Raw genomic sequence first — 16,903 nt, forward strand, 5'->3', positions numbered from 1 at the left:
TTGCTACATCTTTGATGATGCAGTCAATATTGGCAACCAGCTAAATACATTTTCATCATACAAGTTGTCTCCTCTTCTTGCATGGTGTTAGGCATCATTAGCATGCTGGATGTTACCAGTGTTTGGAACGTTACTTTAAAAAAGTAATATATTACTCATTACTCGTTACTCTTTTCAAAAGTAATATTATTACTTTACTTATTACTGCCTGCCAAACGTAATTGGTTATATTACCAGTTATATAACTTTTCCGTTACATCCCACAAAATGGGTTTTTAAGTCCTCTCTCATCAAAATGCAGACTTTGCATAATGTCTAGTAGGTCTATTAATCACTTTGCCAGAGCACAGCTAAACACTCTCACACACTCTTCCCCCCTCTTCAGAATGCCACGTTGATTTTCAACTACAGCCTACATTGCAGAAAAAACACACACCTTGATTTAAAAATGAGAATTTGTTTGTAATGGTTTTATTAGGCTACATAATTCCCGACCATACAGGTCTGTGGTGTTAGGTGTATAACAGTAAATTACTTTTGAGAAAGTTGTGCCGGCCAGTATACAGTAACTTCTTTCCCTGCAATTGCACGCATGCAAGACCACGCTTCTCTGTGTGACCATAGTCAATAGCTTAACCCGAGTGGACAGTTCTGATATAGGAATTTAATTCTAGCCTATTTCAATAAATAGGCTAGAATTAAATTCTCACACATCCCTACCCTATTAAATAAACAAATGTTTTGACATGTGTATGTTATAGCGGGGTCCACCCGCTATGCCGACCACCCGCAGTGCCGACAGCCCGCAATGTCAACGTTAGGTTTAGGCGTGGGGGGTGGGAGAGGTTAGCTTTAGGGTTAGGGTCTGGGGGAGTTTAGGTTTAGGCGTGGGGGTGGGACAGGTTAGGTTTAGGGATAGGGTCTGGGGGAGGTTAGGTTTAGGTGTGGGGGGTGGGAGAGGTTAGGTTTAGGGTTAGGGTCTGGGGGAGGTTAGGTTTAGGCGTGGGGGGTGGGAGAGGTTAGGTTTAGGGTTAGGGTCTGGGGGAGGATAGGTTTAGGCGTGGCGGGTGGGAGAGGTTAAGTTTAGGGTTAGGGTCTGCGGGAGGTTAGGTTTAGGCATGGGGGGTGGGAGAGGTTAGGTTTAGGCATGGGGGCTGGGAGAGGTTAGCTCCAGCCGGTCCCCCGACACACCGCACAGCGCCTCGCTCAGCTGGTTCTGCTTGTGGGCTATCGGCATTGCAGACTGTCGGCACTGTGGTCTGTCGGCACATAGATGCGGCACCGTTATAGCCCAGGGGTTCCCAACCTTTTTTGCACCACGGACCGGTTTAATACTGACAATCCTGCTGCGGAGGGGGGGAGGGGCGTGATATTAGACATTTTGGGAGAGATACTGATGATGTTGGAAATAGAAGCAACGTTTTCAGCGCTTTTGCATTATCATGATATTTAGCCTTGACTTTGATCCAGAATGCAGAGATACAAACATCGCCTACTTTTCAGCCCACCATCATTTGCACGCGGCCACGGCGGGTCTCCTTTTACCTCCCCCGCCTATTCTGGATGAACTCAAGTGACGTTAATCAAGCTGGCTGCACGCCGCACAGCAGGCCATCACAATTGAATGACCTCCCGTGCATGACTGATGATGTCATACCCACTGATGTCATGCCCCACAACTATCAATTGATGTGACTGATGATGTCATGTCATACAATCATCGAGTAGGCGAGTGGTGACTGATGATGTCACAATGTCTATGACATCACTAATAATCCAACATGCAAAACCTGCACCACTTCTCACCTTGGTGTGATGTTTTGAGTAATGAGCCCCAACACTGAATATTATACTGTATATATAAATGTGTGTGTGTGTGTGTGTGTGTGTGTGTGTGTGTGTGTGTGTGTGTGTGTGTGTGTGTGTGTGTGTGTGTGTGTACTGACTGTGTGTGTGGCATTGATCTGAACCGTCTCATCGGTCATGTTGACCCACTGATGGGCAGAACGAAGGAAACCAGTCACCTCCTTATCTGCCTTGGCATACAGCTCCTATAGGGGACACACACACGCACGCGCACACACGTGCACACACATGCGCACACATGCACGTACACACACACACGCACGCACACACACACACACACACACACACACACACACGTGCACACGCATGCACACACACATGCGCACACATGCACGTACACACGTACACACGTACACGCGTACACGCGCACACACGCACACATACACACACACACACACACACACACACACACACACACACACACACACACACACACACAGTTGCATTACAAAACTTCCCAATCTGCGTCTGGATAGTGTAGAGGTAAAAGCACTCTCCTATCACCGCAGAGAGCCAGGTTCAGTTCCCGGCAGCGGTACTTCCGGCTTGGTCAGATGTTCCTACAGACACAATTAGCCGTGTCTGCGGTTGAGTTACGGTTGCTGCACTAGCGCCGCCCCTGGTCGGTCGGGCCGCCTGTTCGGGATGGGAGGGGAACTTTCTTATTTATTGTTCTTTTTCTTATTTATTGTTATCCTTGTTTGTGTTCTCTTTGGTTGTTTATATTATATGCCTTTAAGGATTATTTTGAATGTTGGTTTAATTTCTGAGGTAGAGACCGATTTAGCCCCCTTTGCAACAAGCTAGCATGGCATGTTGGTACCAACACGCACATACGGGTATTTGGCTGCATTTAGGGGTGGGGTGTCAAAAAGTTGGTGAGGAAGTCCCATTAACAACCCATTGAGAATGCTAGAAAATGCGTGAATTGTCATCTTTTTCGGCCGTAGTGCAAAACTTTGTTGAAGCTGTGTAGTGCACTACAACCACCACCATCTCATGAAAAATAGTCAAAAATAGTAATTTTCTCAAGTTCCCTAGCCACAAGAAGGAGCTAGAGAGGAGAAGACGCTAAAACCACTGGTTCCCCAACGCACTTCTGCAGGAGGGGCCGACAGCCACATTGGCGGTAACATTAGCCTAAAGCCCGAAACGCACAGGGAGCGAAACTTGACACTCGTCATTTGATGTGCCTCAATTTCTGCCCCTATAGCGCACTGCAAGCATCAGATCTGAAATCTATACACCACAGAATGACAGAACATCAGTATTTTGGGGCAAAGGCCACTAATTTACTCACCTTATTCTTTGCCCATACAAGGATTGCTTCTGCATGACGTCATTTTGTAATCGTCTTTCCGGTTTTAGACACGGAAGTAGATTATGCCTACCATAGTCATTTTTAGACTTGCCAAAAAGCTGTTTTCAAGCTAAAAAAAAAACCCCAAACTGTTTTAAAGTTTTAATATTTTTTGGGTGAGAACGTAACATATACTGTATGTGACCAGTTTCAGAATAACGCCTATTGGAAATATTTAACGAGCAGCGAGGACTGGGAGCGCTGGCTGTGCTGACACCAGTCGGACTAGCTATCTGTCAAACCCTACTGGCAGTGAGAAAACACTGTCGACGTGCTTTTGTAACTAACGTTAAATGCTGACCGGGTACAGCCATCGGCTCCTCGCAGCAGTAACGCTATGAACATGTAACTGAAGTTGGCCGCAGTGTAGCTTAATTCTGAATGTTGCCAAACTTCATTCATTATTATAGTGACGTTTTGTTTTGAAATTGGCTGCCAACTAGCGCTCAACCGGAAGAACAAATACAATTGCGTGTAACGCGGAAGAGAGAAAAAGTGGGCGTGGTGAATAAGGTGAATAATGTAGGCAGGTGGACCGATGTATAAAAAGGTTGTTATAGCGTTGTTTTGAGCCACTGTCATTCAGAGGCTCTTGTGGATCATCCTACCTGTCTGCCGTGCAGAGGGGGAGAAAAAAAAGGTTGCGCTCCTCCAAAGGGTGGAGCAGCGTCCGCGGCAGCAATGGGGAAAATTGCCCAAGCACAATTGGGGAGAAAGGGGGGGGGGGGGTCAGAAAATGGGAGAGGGGAATCAGAAAAAAAGACAAGCAGACACACAGAGAAGCAGACAGTCAGGTACCTTAGCCTTGCTGTAGATGTTGTGTCCGATGATACGGGTGCTGTCGAACATATCTTCCCCAGGTCCCGATGCCTCACACATCTCAGTCTGCCAGACATACACTCACTGTTTACTGCTAAACCATATAGCCTATGTGTGTGTGTGTGTGTGTGTGTGTGTGTGTGTGTGTGTGTGTGTGTGTGTGTGTGTGTGCATGTGTGTGTGTACAGTATATGTTTGTGTGTATATGTTTGTGTGTGTGTGTGTGTGTGTGTGTGTGTGTGCGTGTGCATGTGTGTATGTGTGTGTTAGGGGTTGCATACACTAGTCGACGCACTGACGTGTCGACGTTACTTCCACTTCGCGTGGTATGAGACAAGCAGGCCGCTTTTCATTTGGAAAATGTTGATGGCCATTTTTCCCTCACCAAAATTTTGTCTAACTTTATATCATTCGTTATCTAGCCCCCTTCCCGACAAGCTAGCATGACATGCTTGGGCCCATTGGAACAATTAGGTTGTCTACTTTCAAATGGTATCCTGACCTTTGCCCTAGCTCAAGATGAGCGTGCCACAGTCTCTGAAAGACAGTCTCACCGGCGTTCCCACCGGCAATCCCGTGGGTGTCATAGGGGTAATAAAACATTGAAAAAAAAGCACATTTTGGACAGGCTTTTTTCTTGGGATCATCAAGATCTTTATTTTAGAGGTCCTATGGATGCCAAAAATCCAGACTAGAAAAAAAAAGGGGGGGGGGTGTGCGTGGAGCCCTCCGAGGTGCCCTACTACAGGTGTTATGCCAAGTTACCGCTTTTGCAAAGATAGGGCCCATTGTGTTAAACAGATTGGAAATGGGGTTCGTGAGGTCACAGTGACCTTGAACTTTGACCTTTGACCACCAAAATCTAATCAGTTCATCCTTGAGTCCAAGTCGACGTTTGAGGCAAATTCGATGAAATCTCGTCAAGGCGTTCCTGAGATATCGTGTTAACGAACATTGGACGGACGCATGTACGGACAACTCCGAATGCCTAATGCCTCCGGCCTGGCTATCACCGGCAGAGGCATAAAAATCAAGAGTCGTGCAACCCCTAGTGTGTGTGTGTGTGTGTGTGTGTGTGTGTGTGTGTGTGTGTGTGCGTGTACGTACCCCCCCTACAGGACAGGAGCTGTTGAGGTAGTCGCAGGGCAGTCCTGTGTTGATGCACTGTGGCCCTCGGGTGTTGGGACTGACGTCTCCCAGGTTACTGGAGGAGAAACCAGCCACGAATGCTCCCTGAGACACACAACACAGCTGATGTAACTCCGTCCCCTCCGGCGGCCATGTTGGAGGTCGTCAGCTGTGAACAGCTGACTGTGTTTCTGTTGTTTCAACAGAATTTAACAGAATTTAATCTGTTTCTGACTGAACTGATCATGTCATCACTGATCCATCTGGTTGATTTAGTGTTTACCCCACCAGTCCAGTTAATGCCGCTCTCATCCACCTGCAGGGCCGATTTTACACTTCATGGGCCCTGGGGCTATTCATCTCTGCAGGCCCCCCCCCCCTCCGAAAAAAATTTGAGTGTTTTTTTTAACCTTTTTTAGCCGTATTTAAAGGAATATCTCATTTTAAATCAACATTAGGATTATACTGTTGTGATGTCATTATTCAGTATCTTCTCCTTTTCTCACTAACTTTCATGTCACCACCTGCTCTCCTGTCAGCATTCTAACTTACAAACACAAACTGTAGGTTTAGCCATCATGTTCTTTCATAAACAGCCTGATTGGAAAGAAAACATTGCCACTGAGATGTCACAACAAGCACTTTTATTATTATTATTTAGTATTTATTATTGCTGTTATTATTACAGTGCACACACACATGGTTATTCAATTATTGCACAAATCAATCAAGCAGTATTCAAGTCTGTTCGTACCTGAAATGTCTTCTTTCTGACTTTTGCCGTGGCAAAGCGTTTGACTAGAGTGGTGAAGTCCAATGTTCTAACAATGTCACTTTCAATGACATCAATGTCAAGTGGGTGAGCCTTTCTTGTCCCATTGTAGACCGTATCCTGTTCTTGACAAGCCCAAGTTTTGAAAAGGAGCGCTCTCCAGAGGCATTTGTTACAGGGAGAGTTAATTTTTTTTTTTTTCCAAAAATTTTTTTTGGGCCCCTTGATGTCCCGGGCCCCGGGGCTTCAGCCCCGGTAAGCCCGTTGGTAAAATCGGCCCTGTCCACCTGTAATGCCCGTCTCACCCACCTGACCGGTTAACGCCCCTCTCACCCACCTGTCCAGGGCACGCCCCTCTCACCCACCTGTCCAGGGCACGCCCCTCTCACCCACCTGTCCAGGGCACGCCCCTCTCACCCACCTGTCCAGGGCACGCCCCTCTCACCCACCTGTCCAGGGCACGCCCCTCTCACCCACCTGTCCAGGGCACGCCCCTCTCACCCACCTGTCCAGGGCACGCCCCTCTCACCCACCTGTCCAGGGCACGCCCCTCTCACCCACCTGTCCAGGGCACGCTTGTCTCACCCACCTGTCCAGGTAACGGCCCTCTCACCCACCCGTATACCCGTCTCACCCACCTGTCCAGTCAACGCCCCTCGCACCCACCTGTAATGCCCATCTCACCCAACAGTCCAGGTAACACCCCTCTCACCCACCTTTAATAGTACCCATCTCACCCACCTGTAATGCCCATCAGAGAATATATAACCCCCTAAAAACGATGACCTGCCATGTGACCTTGTTGTACCCCCGGCCCGACAACACTATTTCAGAACTCGACAGAGTTACATTTATAGTAATAGTCTTTATTTAGGTCTTTAGATCACGAGGTCTCACATGACAAGCTCATGCGCTATACAACAGCAGTAGCGAGCACACTCCAAAAATAAAGTAAGTCAAGGTGCAGGGCCAAGGTAGAAACGTAAAAGGGAGAAAAGGCCAGCACTCAATAATGTCCTTTAGGCGTTTAATAGGTACAGCAGCACAACGTACGCGTTTCAGCAGGTAGCCTTCATCAGCGTTGTGCCGAGTCAGGCGGAAATGGCGTATGGGGTTTTTATGGGGGTTCTATATTCTCTCCCGTCTCACCCACCTGTCCAGGTAATGCCCATTTCACCCACCTGTCCAGGTAACGCCCCTCGGTTCTTGTCCTGCTCCAGCAGGTAGGAGGCGTATCCCATGTTGTCACTGCTCACCATCTGATTGGTGATCTTCATACTGACGGCATGGACCGCGAACCAGCTGGCAGAAGTCAGGGTTAATAAGAATTGGTTCCACCATCGTAATGAGCGCATGACTTGCCCCATCCCCCCCTGTAATATGGCTATTAAAAATAAAGTAGATTATTATTACATGAGTTTATTGTGTGTATTTACCTGAGCATGCCAATCCCATCTCCGTCCAGATCAGTGAACTTCAGCACCACCACCTGCTTGTCTGTGTTGGCCTTATACCTGAACAGATCAATAGTAATACTAATCAATAAGTAGAAGGCCTTATAGCTGGAGAGATCAATACGTAGAAGAGCTTATACCTGGAGAGATCATTATCAATACTAATCAATAAGTAGAAGGCATTTTTAATATTGATACTAAATAAGTAGGAGGCCTTATACCCCGAGAGATCAATATCCATACTAAACAAGTAGAAGGCATCATACCTGGAGAAATCAATATCCATACTAAACAATAAGTAGAAGGCATCATACCTGGAGAAATCAATATCAATACTAATCAATAAGTAGAATCAATAGCAATACTAATACATAAGTAGAAGGCCTTTGCCTGGAGAGATATCAATAAGTAGAAGTCCTTATACCTCGAGAGATCGATATCGATACTAATCAATAAGTACTGTAGAATGACTTATACCTGGAGAGATCAATACCGATACTAATCAATAAGTAGAAGGCTTTGTACCTGGAGAGATCAATACCGATACTAATCAATAACTAGGCCTTATACCTGGAGAGATAAATATCAATACTAATCAATAACTAGGCCTTACACCTGGAAATTACTTTGTTTTATTTCCCCTTGTCTGCTGTAAATGTAAAGGTAAATGTCCTCTCCTCTCCTCACCTGCTCCTCTCCTCCTCTGGGTTGTTCTGGTAGGAGTGAGGACTTCTGTTCAGGCTGCTGTCTTCCAGATTTCCTCTGTTCATGTAAATCCGGCCCGGCCTCATGTTACGATGCGCTATGTCTATACTCTGGAAACAAATACAGATTTACTACCATGGCTTCATGTCATACAGTTTGGGTACAAAATAGTTATTTCCAGGAGTCAATATCCCACTGACCTTTACCCCAATTCACCTCATCCCCTCAATCACACACTTTGTACGCTGGATTGTATTATTTGTTTATTAAAACGGATCCCCATCAGCTGATGCCTAAACGACAGTTAGTCTTCCTGCGGTCCAATACAATAATATACATAACACAATAGACATTGCAATAGAATACACTAAAAGCATATATTACGTAAGATAACATACACAAATATAATTATACTAAAAAACAAGTATCACAAAAAACATGTATCAGATAAGAGACAGCTAAATGAAAACAAGAGATAAAAGCTAATAGAATACTAGAACGACCACACCGTGGATTTATGGCTCCGCCATTAGTTCATTCTTGGGAATCGCGTTCGTGAGGTCACAGTGACCTTGAACTTTGACCACCAAAATGTAATCAGTTCATCCTTGAGGCCAAGTTAATGTTTGAGGCAAATTTGATGAAATTCCGTCAAGGCATTCCTGAGATATGGGGTCATGTTGACAGTGAACAACATCAAACAGACAAAACTAGCTGGCTACCATCCGTGTGGTCGTTGTGTCCTCAACTCTAGTGCACGCGACTGCAGGGGAAAACAAAACGAGGCGCAAAAAAAACGCTCTGTGCGCTGTGTTTTGTGCACAATGGAAGCGCTCTCAACATGATTTCCGTAGCGTTCTAACTGAAAAAAAGCGCTTTGGGTGTGAACGCCGCCTAACACGCCCAAACCTCCAGACAGGACGACAGCGTGGAGCCACTTGAACAGCCACGGAAAGAGGCGATGGTGCGGGGGGGGAGCCGACAGGAGCTGCTAGAACATCGCATCACCTTCAAGATCCTCCTCCTCACCTACAAATCCCTGCTGTCTGGCCCCTGCTTATCTGACAGACCTACTCCACCCATACACCCCCTCACGTGTTCTTCCAACACTGGACTCCATCCAGTGGCACCAAACATTCCACCCTTGGCAACCGAGCCTTCTCTGCTGCTGCTCCCAAGCTCTGGAACTCCCTCCCACCCTCTATCCGTGGCTCTGACTCCATCTCCATCTCCATCTTCAAAAACAGACTCAAAACGCACCTTTTCAGCCTCACCTTTCCACAGCATGGCCAGAGTCCAGAGTAACCCTATCCCTCACTTGCTTTTAGACCTTTTTTATTTATATCATATATAATATCAATATAGAATCGTAAAAATCGAATCAGAAATTGAATGGAATCGTATTGACTCACCCTGACGATGCCATGCACCAGTGGCTGGATGGAGGCTTTGATGTAGCCCTTGCTGGTGATCATGAACAGAGTGTACTGGAAGTATCTGAGATCAAAAGGAAATGTAGGATTGGACTGGGATCTCTCTACAGAAACAGATCATGCTTTACTTTTGAGCAGACCTGGGCAACTAACTAGGCGCGCGGGCCGCATGCGGTCTGCGGGCGCCCCCTGTGTGGCCCGTGCTGGAATTGCAATTTTTTATTTTTATTCAAGATACCCGCTGAATAAGTGTCCAAATGTTCATGTCATTCTGGCCAATACTCCACTTCTGTTATAACATTTCAGTCTGGAATATGGAATATCTTTCAATAATCTTTATGACTAAAAGGCTAAAAGTAATCTCATGTGTAAGAAATGACTGTTCTACATTGAAGTAAAAATTTTAATAATTAACTCGTTGGTTTTGAATTTATTTAGCTTCAAGAGTGCATTTTTGTTCATGTGACCCACAACACAGGCTGTGAGAATCCCGGGCCACTTACTGACACTTACTGTATGCTTAAATTAACCCACTCATATTCTGGTTTATTTCAACCCCCCCCCCCCGCATTTTCCCGCCTCTTCTACATCCCTCTCCTCCTCCCATTTCGCTCCACTCCCCACCTATGTCATCCACTGGTCCGCCCAGGGATAGAACATGATGAGGCCTACTATGGTGTATTGTTTGTTTGTTTATGTATTTATTAATTAATTAAATAAATAAAAACAGTTGGTTTCACACAATCAGTTTAAAGTCGAGCTGAACCCAAAAATGACTTTTCTTTTCTTTTAGTTCAAATACCTGGGTATGCAGTGCACCTATTTAATAATGTATGCAAAAAAAGAAAGAAAATCGAATTTCTTTAGTTTTTCACACTTTTTCACATCAAAAGTTCATTTTTCAAGATTTCATTAATAACAGTAATCTACAGTTTGCTGACATCACCTAGTACTATGAAATTTCTACCCCATTTCAACCAATCATATCACGACATGGCAGCTGTCAATCAAATCTTCATTTCAGGATAATTTTCTCTTCCAAAAGAAAGAGAAAACGGCGCCTAGTGCCTGTTATCTGGCAGAATCCCTATCCCATAAACTAACTACTAAGTTGGCCAATTGTATGAAACATGAACAAAAACAAAAACGGTAATGTCTAAGAATGCAAAGAAATGTAATTGGCTCGTTAAAACGCGCATTCCAGGAATATCGTATTTACAGCAAAGCGATAAAGGCGCGTGCTTGAGAGCCTGGTTGTCAGGGGTCGCACCTCAGAGATTCCAGACTGACGGGCTGCACTCTCCGCTCGGCAACACGAAGGCAGCGGGCTGCCTGCGGCTCGCTGAGCTCCACTCAGCCACTAACCTCGCGTCAGCAGGCTCTTCCCGAGGAGAGCGCCACAACACACTGAATCCCACTCGATTTGGAGGCGGAACACGCCAGGATTGGCCAAAGCCCAATCCAGTCCCCAGAATTGTCAAATAAAATCATCGACATACTACTATGACCCGCCTCTCAACCTGTGATCTCAGACAAGTTATGTTTTCAGTCTGAAACGGACTGCGACGCACGTGACGAACGGGTTCAGTTCGACTTTAAGCTTGGAAGATATGGTAACAGTGGAGTGATCCTGTTTGTATTGATCTGCAATGTTGCTTTGCATTATTATTATGCATTATGCATATTTGCATAGCTTTGTTTTTTTTATGCATTGTGTTGATTGTGATGAGTTATTGTTATTGTATTGGATCATCGTAAAAGAGGGCTCACGCTCTCAATTGACTACCTTGAATAAATACAAATTAATCAAATTAAAAGTACCCGGCCAGCCCAGCGTGCGTGTGTGTTCCGCTCAGAACCACGTTGTCATGACGATACAGCTCCCCATACTTCACCTGCAGCGCCCGGAGAACCTGCACATACACACATGCACGTACATGCACACACATTCATGCACATACACACACACGCAGGCAGTCAGAGATTGTTCATAAAGCAGAACACGGGAGGGATGTACATGTGTGTGTTTGTGTGTGTGCATGAGTGCGTGCACACCATAGACGGTGTGTTTTGAAGCCTCTAGTTTGCCATTTTGATTGCTTTGTTTGCCATCTTGGTTTTTGGACAGGCGATCTGTCAATCACGCCCCAAAACAGTCTACTTTATCATTTACTAAATGAACATCATTGCTGTATTGAAGAAATTTTGAAACTAAAGATTGAGACAATATATTAGGAAAGTGTTTCCTGACGTCATAAATCAAGTGAAAAGTTATCATTTTCCCATAGAGCTAAAGTGAAACATCACTTCCCGCTTCAGCACAGCAAATCAGAGATTTTCACGGTTCAGATATATTTAGAAACAGGAGAGACCACATAACATTTCACTTGTTTAATTTAAAGAAAATATTTTTTCAATGTTTTTTTAAGTTTTGGTCTGAGTGAAATGTGCTATGGTCTCTCCTGTTTCTAAATATATCTGAACCGTTTGGTTTTACCAAGTAAAACAATTTTTTATAAGCATTTTATGAAATTTCTATGGGGAAATAAATGGCTCATTGGCCTCATGTCTCATGTCTGCAGGAGGGAAGCCGGTTTGAGGGTATTTGTCCTGGTCGCTGCACTAGCGCCTCCTCTAGTCAGTCAGGGCACCTGTTCAGAGGGAAGGGAACTGGTTGGAATAGCGTGGTCCTCCCATGGTGCTGGTTTCCGTCAGATTGGCAGAGGATGGAGCAGCGACCGGGGCAGCAGGGGGAATAATTGGCAAAGTACAATTGGGGAGAAAATGGAATAAAATCGTGTGGGAAATGTGAAAAAATACTTATGTTTTGCAGCCATAGAATATATAAATGGGTGAGTTATAGAAAAATTCCCCCACCCCCCGTACAGTTATCATGAAAGGTTAAATTAGCTATAGAGATTTTTAACAAGGCTGTAAACATGTTTATTTCTGCTGTAACGTCGGGTATTTTAACATGGAGGTCTATAGACCAAATCACCGTGACGTCACCATGTAAACAACATTTACTTCCGGGTACCACTTCGGGAAGGCGGGGCAGGTTTAAATTTGCATGTTGTCAAATAAATGCTGTCAAACTCTCTCGTTGTTTTCGGCCGACTACTTTCAATTTAAATGTTCAAACGGTTGGTAAACATGCTTGTCCGACGTATCTAGCCTTTCTTCTGTGTTTGTTTTATGTAGTGTTAGCTAGCTAATAACGTTTGTTTACAACTGTCAAACTCGCTGTTTTTTTGCAGACTCGTTAACGTTACGTTACAGACAGAGGCTACTGACGCCGCTCGGATACAGCTCGGAACCCGGATGTTGTAGCTGTAGTAAGCCTATGCCGCCGAATCCAGAGTTCTCTTTGCTCATGTTTGCCCTTTGCAGATGGAATTCTGAATAATCCAAATCTTGACCTGCTCTTTATGGTCACTGGACACCCAACAACACAACACGAACGAACCATTTTTGTCTTCTTTGTCTGTTTTTGTCTTCAAGACGTCAGTTTGTGCCGTTCACCACCATTATGATGTGTGGAGGTAACCGGAACCAGGGGTAACCGGAAGTAAATGTAAACATCCCCGCTGATTTGGTCTAGGATAGAGCCATTCAAGGAACTGCACTTCCGCATCGGCTTAATTTTTCCGAGATTGAGGTTGCCGCTTGGTGTGCGCATGTGTGTGTCTGTGTGCGCACGCGCGTGTGTGTCTGTGTGCGTGCACGTGTGTGCGTCACCTCCAGTCTCAGGCGCTGTGACATCATGCCGATGTCAGCGGTGACGAAGACGACTCTCCGCTGACCGTCATCGATGATGAAGGCTCGGCTGAACAGACGCGTGTGAATCCCTGCTGCTGTCTGCTGTGGGTCAGCATAGCCCATCTAACACACACACACACACACACACACACACACACACACACACACACACACACACACACACACACACACACACACACACTCACACACACACAAAGGTTAGGTAGGCAGGTTAGGTAATAGCCTACTTTTTACTCTGATTGTTCCAAGGATGTATTATCACCCCGTTCAAGACAACTCTGAAGTTTCAACTTGGAATTTCCGACCTCCAACCTTGTTGCGTTCCCGCTGTTTTTATTATGGGTAAAATGGGATACCGTTAGCGTCATTCCCTTTTTTGTTTGCGTCCCACCGAATCCTCAGGACCACAATGGAAATAAGTTTAAAGACTTTATTGTGATATCCTGATGAATTATGTTATACTGTATGCTTGTTGCTGTATCAATCAATCAATCAACCTGAAGTTGCAGGGCCCAGGGTAGCTTGTCACTGCAGCTTTTGACAATGTCAAAGCATTTTCCACAAAACTGATGTTATGGAAAGTCCAGCTCTATGAGAAAACATTTTCCATCATGTAGGTCTCTTGTGGAGGGCACAGTATTCAGTAGCGAGAAATATGTTGATGCCATTGAGAAGCTAAAGCAAGAATTTGACCAGTGGTTCACAGACTTCAAGACACACAGTGCCACTTTCCAAATGTTTGCAGATCCCTTCTCCTTTGAGCAGGTGAAAAGCAAATGGTCCAGCTCACCTGCAATTACAACTCCTCGCCATAGCTGTCGCCAAAGAGAACAAAACTGATAAATCTGTGTTTCTCCAAAAGCACTTGAATGCACCACAGGTCGTATTTGCTGCATCTGAACCTGGGAGTAGCGAGTTTACGAGGAGAAGGCAGCATGACTCTGTGGTGTGTGTGCGCGTGTGTGTGTTGTGTGGTATGGGTACTGACCAGAGGGATCTCAGCGGGGGGTCCGGTGCAATCAGCCCGGCCCAGTCCGATCAGATAGGGCTGCTGCTCGGGCGGACTGGGAGAACTGGTGGCCGGACTGGAAGGACTGGTGGCCGGACTGGGAGAACTGATGGCTTCTGGATCTGAGGGGAGGAGAGGATTGTTGACGTATTCTAGTACAAAATTACATTGTAATTATTTATTTTACTTTATTTAAATTTTAGAGCCTGTGTTGACGCTAATCAGGAGTAATGCTCATGATTTCGTTGACAGTAAAGGCTCTCTATTTCTATCCAGATCTATATTTTTTCTCCTGTAGTGAGACTGAGTGGGAGTTTTGGATCCTGTTGTAAAAGGCCATATGTGTAACTTCTGACTCTTGTATAATAATAATATAATATTTATTTTATTTATAGAGCACCTTTCACAGACCGAGATCACAAAGTGCTTTACAAAACAGTAAAAATACAACAATATACACAGTATGCTCAGCACAACAAGTGCCCAAAGGTCAGGAGAAACCCCCATAGTGACAGATGCCTGCCTATAATGTGGTTTGGGACATGTGACACAAATCAGACTTGGAGCGTCCAGACTCATAAAGCCAATCTGGATAAACTGTCGTAGACTGATAGACTGTCGTATGAGTTAAAGGCCCCTGGACCCTGAGTCAGTCCAGCAGAACATTGAGCTGGGACGGAGAATATGGCAGAGATCTAAAGCCCTGGGGCCAGTTGCACCAAGTGGTCTTAACTATGCCTGGTCGTAACTCCTACGTCGGTCTTAGTTAAGACCAGTCTTTAGAGTGGATTTATGCCTGTTGCACCAACACGGCTTACGTCTGGTCTTAACTACGCCGGTCGTAGCAATGCGCGTCCATGTGAATGCACCCTGATTGGATGATGTTGCAAAAATGTGCCTCGCGACCTGCTTGGAGCGTCACTGTGCCACTACGCTCTATCAGCCACTACTGTATGTGCATCACTACACCCTCCCTCCCCCCACCCTCCCTCGCCCCGGGGGGAAAATGGCGGTGATTGAGCCAGACAGACAGTCTGAATGAAATTGAATGTAACGTTCCCAATTCTATGTATTAAATTCTAAAAAATTAACGGCAACATTTGGGAAGGCTAAGCCACACAACTAGTTTGTTATAATCTAACATCATGCTTCGATGGCTGTGTTACGACGGTGACGGACCGACGGTGACGATGACGGTAAGGACTCAAAAAGGTATTCGCTGATAAGACACGGAGATCTCTGTTACAGGCAGGCTCTACGCCTCCTCCTGACCAGGTGTAAGAGTTACGCCTGGTCGTAGTGAAAAGAAGGCTTAAGCCGTCTTGGTGCAACCGGCGTAGCTGTTAGGTCATAAAGTTACGACCAACTTAGCTTAAGACCAATGTAAGACCAGTTGGTGCAACTGGCCCCAGATGGACAAGGAGTGTGGCAGAGAGTGAGAGTGACACACGCATACTCATACACATACCCCGCAACACACACCTTTCATCATGGCTGGGTTATGAGTTATGGGCTACTTGTGAACTTGATGATCTGATTGCGGGGACGCCATCAAAATAAGTGGGGGTAGATGTAGGAGAGTGAGTTATACTTGTTCGCCAGCAGAGGGTGTTATAAACTGGTGAATAACGACGCTAGTCAGTTGTGACTCAAGCTCCAAGTGTTTACTGACAGCCAGCATAATCCTCACACTGTGACAGGGCACTTCCGGTGCTAAACTCTGATACTAGAACTGGTCACAGGGCGGCGCTGTTGACTAACGAGCTATTACAAGACGCCCTGTAACAGAAGGCGTTCATTCGTTTTTCATTGCACCTTGCTTCTGTTGTGTTCCGTACCTTGCGTCTTTTGTCCCTCCGCGGCCACTGTAGAGCCAGTTCTGTTTTCCTGTTACAAGGTAGGGCACTGCATCTTGAGTTCACCCACATACATATTGTTTTAAAGTTAAAGTTAGTTAAATGCCCACCACTGTTAGATTTTTATATCAAATGGCTGTTAAAGATCGTTTTTACACTACAGAGCCAATTGCTGTTTGAAAGTGAATGTTGAAAAGCTGAATTTGACACCTCATTGTACACAGCATGGTTATGATCAAATGTCAGCGAATGAATGTTATTGATATTTTCTTCTTATTGTAGAGTATTTCTGTTTTATTTCATTTATTTTTGTAATCAGAGAAGCTTGACGCAGTTCTGTTTTCCTGTTACAAGCTGCCTGTATGCTGTCTGCATGGTGCTGCCAGAGAGAAAAGGCAATAAATGCAGAAAACCCGCTCTACCTCAACCACCATCACGACTCCTGTCTCCCTTCTGTACCACTGTCGTCTCCCTCCATCCATCCCAGACTCAATATACTTTAAAAATACACAACGCAGAGACTGTTATAAGGGGCGTAAGGTCCGACAGACAGGAGAATAGGGTTATATATATATATATAAATATATATATATATATATATATATATATATATCAGCCCATTAAAGACAGATGTTATCATCTCTTAAATACATAACATATTCATATTGTCATATGTTTTTAGCAATCAAATCTTAATTTTAAATCATTTTGTTGACGTTCA

At 45.1% G+C, this 16,903-nt stretch overlaps 1 protein-coding gene across 1 annotated transcript in view; it reads right to left on the reverse strand.

Moving 5' to 3' along the window:
- asah2 (N-acylsphingosine amidohydrolase 2) overlaps positions 1 to 16,903 on the reverse strand; it is a gene marked incomplete at both ends in the record, with an annotated part of 37,923 nt that overhangs the window by 20,300 nt on the left and 720 nt on the right. Inside the window, 10 exons of the mRNA XM_083635852.1 lie at positions 1,947 to 2,051; positions 4,025 to 4,111; positions 5,153 to 5,278; positions 7,127 to 7,247; positions 7,382 to 7,459; positions 8,087 to 8,214; positions 9,517 to 9,601; positions 11,359 to 11,450; positions 13,276 to 13,419; positions 14,306 to 14,448. Of these exons, the coding sequence (XP_083491978.1) occupies positions 1,947 to 2,051; positions 4,025 to 4,111; positions 5,153 to 5,278; positions 7,127 to 7,247; positions 7,382 to 7,459; positions 8,087 to 8,214; positions 9,517 to 9,601; positions 11,359 to 11,450; positions 13,276 to 13,419; positions 14,306 to 14,448 (1,109 nt within the window). The remainder of the gene's footprint in view (positions 1 to 1,946; positions 2,052 to 4,024; positions 4,112 to 5,152; positions 5,279 to 7,126; positions 7,248 to 7,381; positions 7,460 to 8,086; positions 8,215 to 9,516; positions 9,602 to 11,358; positions 11,451 to 13,275; positions 13,420 to 14,305; positions 14,449 to 16,903) is intronic.

This window comes from Poromitra crassiceps (assembly GCF_964638095.1).
Source record: "Poromitra crassiceps genome assembly, chromosome: 4".
NCBI classification, from domain to species: Eukaryota; Metazoa; Chordata; class Actinopteri; order Beryciformes; family Melamphaidae; genus Poromitra; species Poromitra crassiceps.